Consider the following 11018-nt stretch of genomic DNA (forward strand, 5'->3'; position numbering starts at 1 on the left):
GAGCTTCATCCAGCAGTGACTGACAGAGGAATGAAGTGCAGATGACTGTCAGTGCTGCAGAGTGAACTGCTCTGAGAACAGCTCCACTGTCAGACACAATGTAGAGTCCAGCATCATCCCTGTGTGTCCCTCTGGATCTGACAGGATCATCAGTGTATCTGGACTGCTCTGCTGCTGCTCTGTCCTTCTACAGTCTCTGTCTCACTCTGGAAAGATTTTACAACTTGTGTATTACAGAACATTAATATGATATTCAAACATGTGATCTTCTCTTTATTTCTGAGTCTTTACCAAATAAAGAAAAACCAAACTAACAAACAGAACCTGTCGTGTCCTTTTTCACCACATCTGTGAATCTTTTCTGTGTTTCCCTCTTTTCCTCCTTCCTGCAGCTCCATCTTCATCATTCTGTGTCCAGTATATGTGAACATGTCCAAAGCATCTGAGCCTCATGTTGCCCGTTTGTGTGAGTTACGCCTGTCGTTGTGTTGTGGTGTATAAATCAGGGGCAGGAGACAGCGCTGGATCTCTGAGTTCTTTACTGTCAATTTCTGCAACATCTGCAATATCTAGAAATGCAAACCTGTGAGCTGTGTGTGTTGTGCGTCTGCTCGGCCACCTCTCCTCCGGCCATGCTGGAAGCAGCTGTGTTTGACAGTTTTATCGACTCGACAATAATCGAACAAATTAAATGTTCAAAAATATCAACTTAAGCACTTCAAAGTCAACAAAAAGCTTAAAAAATTAAATAATATTTCAGTGAAAAAACAACAGCTCATAAGAGCAATACACAAAATAATAGAGAAACCAACAAACACAACTTATTAAGCAGGATCCATGTTTTTGTCACAAACACTGAATCAGCTGATTCACTCTTTATGTCTCTGAGTTTTGTGATTATAGTTCTGGTTTGTGTGTCTTCACTGTGTCCCACGTCTCCTTACTTTGGACTCTGTATTTCCTGTTTTACTTTGACAGTCCTGTGTTACTGTTTCCTGTCTCGTGTGTGTAATTGGTCCCAGCTGTGTCTCCCTCCTGTCTCCCGTTCCCTGATTACTAAACTGCGTCCACGCCGCCGGCGCTCCTCTCCACAGCTGGATTCCAGGATTTCAGAGCATCCAGCTGTGGAGAGTGATGGAGACACTTTCTCTGCTCCCTCAGTAATCAGGACAGTTTATTGAACATCAGAGGACATAAAGGACTGTTTTTCACCTGCCCGTCCTGAAGCTGGACATTAAAGACTGCTGGCTTCAAGGACATTAATCCCAGTGTCAGCCAGCCAATAACAGCCTGTGTTTTTCAGCTCTTTAGGAGTCAGAAATGAGAAAGACAGACTGCTAACCTCTCCCTGCAGCAAATAAGCTCCGCCTCTTCCTGTCCTGTATATGAGTGATTTGATTCTGACACGAGACACAATGAGTTTTCTGTTTATTGTGACTTAAAGCGAGCAGCAAAGACACTAAACTGTGTGTTTCCAGCTGAAGCTGCTGTTTGTGTTGCTCCCACAATACTGTCTAAAACAGTCAGTGAGGAAAACTCAGTTTCTGCTTCCAAGCTCATTGTGAGAGGACACATTGTGTTCCTTTTTTTTTTTTTTTTTTTTTTTTTTTTTTTTTAAATGACATCAGAAACAGCAGTATGCGACATTACGTGATGGCAGAGCTTCAGTTCATCCTTTGTCATTTTTTTTTTTTTTTTTTTAAATAAATAGGACAGGGGGAATGAATGAGAGAAAGAGGGGGAGAGAAAGAAAGAAAACCAAAGGGGAGAAGAGACGGTGAGAAGGGGGGGGAAGAGAGAGAAAAAAAAAAAAAAAGAACTCCTGGGTCACCTGTATGGAGAAAAAAAAAAAAACAAACAACAAAAAAAACAAACAGAGGAGACAGCAAACAACAAAGAGCAACATAATAATAGAGAAAACAAAGCACCATCACAATAAACTAGCTAGCCATAGATATCAATATTTACTAAATAATAAACGATATTGTGCAGCACGCAAGATAGACAGCGCACAGTGTGCTTTGAGGCAGCAGCCAAGAAAGCTTTAGTCCGCGTCTGTGAATACCCATGTGTGCATACCTGTGTGGATCAGCATGCTTGCATTCCAAAGGTTTCTCCATGTAATGATCTGCTAGGGAGTGTGGGGGGGCCACAGCCCCGTCCTCCAGGGTGTGAAGCGGGTATGGAGGAGATCAAAACTCCAGATATCCAGAGGCCCCCAGAACACAAGAGACCATGGAAGACCAACAGAGGGGCAGCCGCGCCACTGTTCCAGTAAGAGCCGAGGAGAGTCCCAGATGAGGGCTCGCCCAGCAGCCGCGGAGCAGAAGTCAGGGGGAGTTGCAGTGACGCGCCCGTGAGCTCCGCCGGCCCCCAGCTGCGCCTGAGTGACCGAGCCCCAGGCCGAGAGGCCGGGGGCACCCCACCTCCAAAGGGGGCCCGAGCGAGCCCCAGGCCCCGACAAGCGGCCGCCAAGGAGTGAGCCGGTGTGTACCCGGACGCCCACCCCCAGACACAAAGAACCACCAACACACCGACACCTGAGGGAGTCCGCCACCGGCAGGGGAAGTGGTGGTGGGTGGAGATAGGCCTCCAAACCTTGGAGGGCCTGAGGTGTCCCCAGAGAGGTGGCGCCTGATACCCAACCTGACATATAGACACAGACATACAGGCACACACAGACACAAACATCCATTCCCACCCTCATGCTCTCATATGCACTCACTCCACACTCAACCAACGTGGAGACAGACATAAAGAGACGCTGTACACACAATCACACTCCCCAAGCGTACTCTACAAACCGGGTCTAGGTACCCTTGCCCCTGGAGGGGGGAATTGCACCCAGACCCAGGTGGTGTTACCCTTTTCCCTGCGGTGGGGGGAGGCAGACCACCCCGACTCCGCAGCAGCAGGGAGGCCCCACACCCCAGACCGCAGTCGGACGGCCAACTCCTCCTACTAGCCCTCCCGCTCCAGCAGGCCGCAGAGAATGGGGGTGGGAGAAGACTCCAAACCTCCCTCCACCCGCTCATTGTAGTGTTGATGCATGTGTGTTCTAAGGTGCAATGAAAACCCAGGAGGGCTTGGAGCTACCTGCCAAGGAGCAGCAGGTAAGCGCATAGTCCCTCCTGCTAGCCCTCAATGTCTACGTGTATTTAAAATTGAGAGGTGGGCAACGACGTCAGGGGTGGGGTATACACCCTGATGGTAAATTGGACTCCGTGATTGTGCCCACCCCCAAGATCCTATATGTATGTGTAATGAGAGTGTGAATAATGTGAATGTCTAAGTTGTGGGATAAAATTGAGGCAGAGGCAGCCAGAAGGGGACGGGGGGGGGGGTAGCCTCCTCTGCACCCTGGTGACATACCCCCACTCCAAGGCCCTGCATGTGTGGGTGGTTGCGGAGGAGCGGGAAGAGGGAGGCAGCTGGAGATGGGGAGGGAAGGAAGGGAGGGGCAGGTAACCCCTCCCTGGGGCCAGCTCCCCCGCTGACCCCAGTAGGCACTCCCACCCTCCGCGACCCGCCAGGGAAGGGGGGCCCAGGCCCATCAGACCGGGGCCCAGTGCAGTAGCGCCCTCCGGCTCCACAGAGCCCTGGACAGTCCACCCAACCCCACCACAGAGAAAACTGCACCCACCCCACCATCCACACATCTTCCAGACTACATAAGACGGTAAACGCCCAGGCTGAGATCTTCCTCCACCTCTCCTGTATCTCCCCCTCCCGCAGAGAGTTCCTGAAGAGAAGAAAGCTCCTGCAAGATGTGACCATCCCCCCCACCAGATGAAGAGCCCCCCAGGCAGCTCGACGCACCGGCGGCACCCTGCTCCAGGGCCGGGCCCCCATGCACCCACCCGCCCACAACCCCGGCAACACACCAACCAGGACCCAAGCCCCCGAGGCCCGGCCCGGGCCCCAGCCCAGAGACGGAGCGCCCCCAGAACCTCACGCCCATCCCGGACCCACCCAGGGGCAGCCAGGTTGCCAGGTCAGTAACCCACGTCCGTCAGCACAGACCCTCCCCTAGCCCCGCTGCACGCAGCCGCGAGGAAACAGTCACCTGAGAGCCAACAGAGCCCCCAACCGGACGTGACCGCTACCCCGGGTTGAGCCCCCCAAGGAAGATGCCTCCGGGGAACCCCCCGACGCCCTAAGCCTGTCCCTACCCCCTCACCAATCACAACAGTGAAGGCGGGACCAAACTATGACCCCCCACCCCTACTAGGTGATGGAGCTGATAAAAGGGGCCCAGAGCAATTGATCTAATGTGGTGGCAGAGGCTGTATCAAGACTAATGTAATCTAATAGATAATTTCTATATTGGTTAGAATTAAGATTATTTTTATTTTTCCAGTTCATGAGGACTGTTTTCTTGGCTATGCATAGGGCAGTGAAAACCATATGGGCGATATTCTTTTCTGAAGTGACATTATCTAAGCTGCCCAACAAACACACTAAGGGGGAAGTTGGAATGTTACATTTCAGACACTTTGATAAGTCTTCACATATCTCGCGCCAAAACTTTTGCACTGGTGGACAGAACCAAAGAGCGTGGATGTAATTGTCTGGTGTATTGCCTTGACAGTGTGAGCAGTTGTTGGAAGATGTAAAGCCCATCTTGAACATCCGATGACCTGTATAGTGCACTCTATGAAGTATTTTGTATTGTATTAATTGCAGACTGGGATTTTTAATTAATTTGAAAGTTTTTAAGCAAATCTGAGACCAGAAGTTTTGGTCTAGGTTGACTGATAAATCTGCTTCCCACTTTGCAGTAGGAAGGGATATTGATTCATCTAATTTAGAAAGTGTTCTGTATATTTTAGATAATAATTTGGGGGATTTAAGAGTAAGAAAATGTGCCGCACTTAGTGGTGTTTGTAATTCAACTTGACTGAGGTTAAATTTCTTTTTTACTATGGATTTAATTTGTTGATATTCTAAAAATCTTTTCTTGTTGATCCCATATTGTTCAACTAGTCTGTCAAATGGAATAAATTCTGTTCCCTCTAATATATGTTCTAAGTATTTAATTCCTTTACAACTCCATTCTGGGAAATTAATCATATTATTGTTTTGTAATATGTCAGGGTTATTCCAGATAGGTGTGCGTTTGCATGGGATTAATGAAGACTCCGTTATTTTTAGAAACTCCCACCATGCTGTTAGAGAAAAGCTGATGTTGATACTTTTAAAGCATTCATGTCTTTTGATGTTTGAGCTAATAAATGGTAGGTCTGAAATCTCTAGATCCTTGCATAGTGCCTGTTCAACATCTAGCCAGGGCTCAACTAAGAAGGTATGTTTTAACCATTCTGAGATGAACTGAAGCCTGTTGGCTAAGAAGTATTGGTGAAAATTAGGCAGATCTAATCCTCCTCTATCCTTGGTTCTTTGTAGCGTTTTTAAGCTAATACGCGGGGGTTTATCTTTCCAAAGGAATTTGGAAATATATGAATCCAGAGATCTGAACCAATCTTGTGATGGTTTGTTAGGGATCATCAAAAATAAGTAATTTATTTTTGGCAAGATCATCATTTTTATAGTGGCGACCCTTCCCATGAGTGATATGGGTAAAGATTTCCATCTAGTCAGATCGCCTTCTACTTTCTTTAGAAGTGGGATGTGGTTTAGTTTAGTTAAGTCTGAAAGCTTAGGAGAGATATTAATACCTAAATATTTAATATTTCCGGATTGCAGTGGGGCAGAGGAAGAATTATGGAAGGAGCAGTTAATGGGGAGAACTGTAGATTTTGGCCAGTTAATTGAATAATCTGAAACTCTTGAAAACCAGTTTATTAAAGTAATTACCTCAGAGAGGTTGGTTTGTGTGTTTTGTAGAAAAAGCAACACATCATCCGCATAGAGACTGATTTTATGTTCTATGTTCTTACATTTTATGCCCTTAATTGTTGTAGCCTGTCTAAATGCTGCTGCTAGTGGTTCGATAAAAATTGCAAAAAGTGAAGGGGAGAGTGGGCATCCCTGTCTGGTGCCCCTCAGGAGACAGAAGCTGGAGGATGTCTGGTCATTTGTTCTGATACGAGCCGTTGGGGAATTGTATAATATTCTTATCCAGTTTATGAAAGAGTTTCCAAAACCAAATTTGTGTAAAGTTGCGAATAAAAATTTCCAATTAACTCTGTCAAATGCTTTTTCTGCATCTAGAGATAATATTATGGTTTCGATGTTTTTATCGTATGAGTAGTCTATTAAATTAAGTAATCTACGAGTGTTTGTTGAGGAGTGCCGACCTTTTATGAAACCAGTTTGGTCAGGATGAATTAAGAGGGGGGTCATTTTCTCTAATCTCTTTGAGAGAGCTTTGCAGATTATTTTAAGGTCTACATTTAAAAGAGAAATTGGACGATAGCTTGAGGGAAATAAAGGGACACATTGTGTTCCTGCAAGTGCTGATTTTGTCTGCATCCCTGAGTTTAGTGAGCTGCCTCCAAGGACGTGTGAAACCCAGTGTGTTAAGGCTGCATCTCCCAGATGTTTCCACCTTTCCAGCACAGACGATAAATGTTCCCACAAATGCTCAACTGCTGAGTGAGCCCTCATCTGGGACTCTCCTCAGCTCTTTCTGGGACAGTGGCGCAGCTGCCCCTCTGTTGGTCTTCCTTGGTCTCTTGTGTTCTGGGGGCCTCTGGATGTCTGGAGTTTTGATCTCCTCCACACCTGCTTCATGCCCTGGAGGACGGGGCTGTGGCCCCCCCACACCCTCTAGCAGATCATTACATGAAGGAACCTTTTAAAAAACAAAAAACAAGCGTGTCCATGCTCACAGGTGTACACACGGGTGATCACACCCACAAACTACACCCTTTTTGGCTCCTACCTCAAAGCACACTGTGTTCTGTTGATCTTATGTGCTGCACAATAATGTTTAACATTTAGTATTTACTGTCATATTCCCATATATCATTGTGATGTTGTTTATTCTATTACTCTTGTTCTCTTCTGCTTGCTTTCTTTTTTCTTTCTCAGCAGGTGATCCAGGTGATTGATATATGCATTTTTTTTCTTCTTTTTTCTTCGCTCATTCTGTTGGTTTTTGTTTTTTGCCCTTCTCCCCCGTCCCTCTTCTCAGCTGTTTCTCTTTCCCTCTTTCTTTCTCCCCTTCTTTCCCCCAGTCAAGTCTGTCCCATATTCAGTAAGTGAAAATAAAATAAACAATAAAAGGTGAATCAAATGGACCATTACGGCAAGGCTGGGATGGTCAGTTTGGTAAAGTAAATCCGTTGGGCATCTTTCTTTGACTTTAGACAACAATTCTGATGCAAAAGAGCCAAACGGGACAGGCCAAAAAAAAAGGAGGCGCAGTCATGCATGTCTCTAATCTTAGTTTGCTTTGTTTCACAAGTTTACATGAAGTATTTCTGACAGTTTGATGGAAACGGAGGAGACTCCTCCTCCTCGCTCTGTCTCTGTCACAAGGCCAGCTGCTGTCTTATACACTTTTACATGAAGCTGTTATATAAGCAGCTGGCGGGGCAATCGAGCTATAGTATGAATGAGGAGGGAGAGAGAGAGAAACAAAGAGGAGAACATTCACTCGCCTCCTTTCTGCAGTAACCTGATTTCCTCAGAGCACCACTGACCTGCTTCCTGCTCTGTGTCCACGTCTCACCTGGTTTCAGCTCTCAGTCACACAGGTGAGCATGGTGACGTCACAGGGCTGGTTGGTTTTTGTGCAGAAACGGGACTCTACCTGAGTTCGTCCCTCCACACATCCTGAGGTCCTCGTTTGTTGTTGGTGTTTCAGGCATGGGCACCCTTCAGTCTTTGCAGGATCGCTGAGTCCCTTCAGTCCGTGACAGTAAACAGTAAACTTTAGGAACTCCAGTGAGATTTGTATTTTTGCAGTTTTGCATGCAGGAGCAGCCACACAGCTCCTCCTGCAGTGGAAGTACTGCTCTTTAAATGCACTGCGGTGCGTGATGTAGTGACCACTCGACCTCTGACCGGCTCCCAGCACAGGGAGAAACCAGCTGAGGGTCTGTGGCTTTAACACGCTCGTCCGTAACGAGCTCTGATCAGCTCTGAGCTTGGTTTACATGTGAGCACGTCAGCGTTCACAGAGCCTGCACGTGTTAGCGTGTGAGCTGACTCTGACAGCTGAGGTTTCTGTCTCACAAACGCCACAGAAACAGCTCGCCGGTTTAAACTTCCTGCTGATGCCTCACACACGAGTCCTTAAATCACTGGGAGCTGAAGCAGCAGGTGTCAGGAGGATCTGGGCTTTCAGCACTTTGGCTTCATGAAATGTGGAAAATGATGAAAACTTTTCTACTTGTGTCTCTGCAGACAGAGATCGCCTCAGCTTTTATTGTGAAAGTGTGAACGTCTCTGTGTGACATGAGGGATCAACACTGGGACTGAAAGTCCTGTTTATTTCTGTGTGTGTGTGTGTTCCTGTCTAGCTATCCTTGTAACCCTGACACTAAAACCAAAAGGGCCTCAAAATGTGGTTTTAGTGTCAGGGTTACAATTAGGTTATGGTTAGGTTTAGGATGAGGGTTAGGCATTCATTTTTGCGTGTGGCCCTCTCGTGGCGTGTGTTGATGATGATGTGCTGTAACATCAGAAGACCGTGGCACGCTTGCAGCGTTCTCTCTCCTTCTTCTCGTTTCTCCTTCTGCCCACAGGTGAACTCGCTGCAGCAGCAGGAGCTTCTACAAGCAGGTGTGTGCGTGGAGCTCAGGGGCGTCCCGGCCGTGGAGCGCTGGGCCGGATCTTTACCCACTCAGGGAGACGTGAGGTCACTATGGAGCAGACGGCGTTTGTCAGGCTGCTCTGAGAGCATCAGGTACGAGTCCTGATGTCACAGCTGAACCCGAAGGTGCAGCTAAGAGGTTGTAGTTGAGTGATGACCTCCAGCTCACGCTGGTCTGCGGCTGTGATGAGTAACAGGCCGCAGTACGGTCTCGGGGTGGGGGTTAGTGGCTTTAGCGGCTCATCTACGCTCACTCACGACCATGAGCTCTGAGACAGTGACGTCACAGAGACGAGGTCCTCTGAGAGGTCTGTGCTGGGAGACGGCTCCGTGACCCAGGGCAGAGGTCACATGACAGGAAGTCTGAGCTTACCACGCCCTGCTGTTTCAGTCCTGTCCAGAGTGGAGCAGGTGGAGCAGGCGGCTGCAGAGGCAGCACCGAGGTGGAGAGAACGGTGGCACCTCCTTTGTTGTTTGCAGGCACACACTCACAGCAGGCTGTTACCCATCATGCCTCTGTGGGGTCCCCACTGTCAGCGTGGACTCTGTGTTTACGGAGGCCGAGCCTCCTTTGTGCTCGCACATCCGGGCTCTCTCTCTCTCTCTCTCTCTAGGAGCCATTTTGGACTCAGTTCAGCCTGGCTGCATCAAACCTGTCAACTCCGCGGCGACAAAGACTCCACGTCCGGTTAGGACCACCAAAATAAAAGTCTCTCTCAAACCTGCTGTACGTTCCTCGCGTGATCGTCAGTGAAGACCCAGGAAGGTGACGTCACAGCAGGGGTCGGAGCAGGAGGCTCCTCAGATCTGAGTCTCACGACGCAGACAGCTCTGTGAGATGTAACAGTGTCACACGTGTAGTTGTTAATGTTCACGCTGTCCTGACTCAGAGGCCTCCGGGCTCAGCTTCCTCTGTGAGAGGCCGGAGGACGCCATCATCACTGCAGCTGCAGCTAAACTGGTGAGAGTAAGAACACGCCTGCCAGCACCGACCTGCAGGAGCTCTCTCTCTGCACGAGACAGGGGGTGTGTGCGTTTACATATCTTTGTGAGGACAGAAAATTGGCGTGCTACTATACTCGTGGGGACCAACAGCCCGTCCCCACAGACATTTTCGAGACTAAAAATGTGGTTTTAGTGTCAGAGTTACGGTCAGACTCAGGGTTAGGGTAAGCAGCTCGGAAAGCATTGTGTTAATTAGACGTGCTCACTGAGATATGAAAACGCTTTTATTTTGAAAGCGGGAGTATGATCTGCGGGTAGGGGTTGCAGCAGCTTCACCAGCCTCCTGCAGCCCGTCCCCATCAGCCCGACCAGAGCGGAGAGGACGGAGAGAGAGAGGCAGAGGAGCGCGGGGCTGCGGGCTGTGCACGCGCTGCTGCTGGTCCGGACCGAGACTGACCCCCCCTACCCCCACACCCACCGGGCCGGGCCGCCGCTGTCCGCCCTGCACGGCTCAAGAACCGCGAGGAGACCTCCGAGGACCCGCTGGATTACACACACACACTCTGCCTTTAAACCTGGAGGACCCGGAGAACATGTGGCTGTCCTGGCTCACCTGCGCGCTCGTGCTGGGAACTCTGTGTGCAGGTAAGCACAGCTGTGTACGCGCGTGTGACAGAGAGAGAGAGAGAGACTCGGCAGCACATGGCGAGGAGCGCGAGCAGGATTCAGGCTGGACCGAGGACCGCCCAGGAGTTCCTCCCCGGTGTCCCCGGTCTCTGGGCTTTTATTCACGGACTGTTTCAGATCAGAGCTGGACTCTGTGTGTGTGTGTGTGTGTGTGTGTGTGTGTGTGTGTGTGTGTGTGTGTCCTCTGCTTTGTTTCTGGTCTGCCGGTGTGATGCGTTCACGGTCAGGTGTGTTTGGCTGCGTTTCGGGGGGCTTGGCCGCTGCGCACGCGCGCATGCAGGCGGCCCTGTATTGTGTGCTTGTGCACGCTGGCGGATCAATAATAGATCATTCATTTTTCCATGTTTGATATTTGGCACGCGCTCGTTACTACGACACGTCGCGGATGAATGAAGCCGCTCCGTCAGCAACGTGGACCCGTAGTAATGGAGCAGAGGCGCGTGACACCTCCTCAGACCCACCTCTGTGTGTGTGTGTGTGCGTGTGCTGACCTCTGACCTGGTTCCAGCAGTGCTGTGAGTCACGTGCCTCTGTGCACATCTGTCCAGCTGTGCTGTCTGTTAGTTACTTGTCTGTTCTAAGCCTGGACAGCCCATTCCTACAGCAAATGTGACCTTTGACCGCTGTCAAAGCCCAGAGAGCTGATTGGTCAGTATGGTGG

At 49.2% G+C, this 11018-nt stretch overlaps 1 protein-coding gene across 1 annotated transcript in view; it reads left to right on the forward strand.

The window, feature by feature from the left end:
- The first annotated feature begins 9530 nt into the window (after nt 1-9530).
- Nucleotides 9531-11018, forward strand: part of LOC146662819 (activin receptor type-2B-like) — a 28751-nt gene continuing 27263 nt past the window's right edge. Inside the window, exon 1 of the mRNA XM_085417654.1 lies at nt 9531-10315. Within this exon, the coding sequence (XP_085273780.1) occupies nt 10264-10315 (52 nt within the window). The 5' untranslated portion in view covers nt 9531-10263. The remainder of the gene's footprint in view (nt 10316-11018) is intronic.

The sequence above is a fragment of the Rhamphochromis longiceps genome, linkage group LG9 (assembly GCF_057381845.1).
Source record: "Rhamphochromis longiceps isolate RC_006_pf linkage group LG9, R_longiceps_female_GT1.1, whole genome shotgun sequence".
In the NCBI taxonomy this organism is placed as follows: domain Eukaryota; kingdom Metazoa; phylum Chordata; class Actinopteri; order Cichliformes; family Cichlidae; genus Rhamphochromis; species Rhamphochromis longiceps.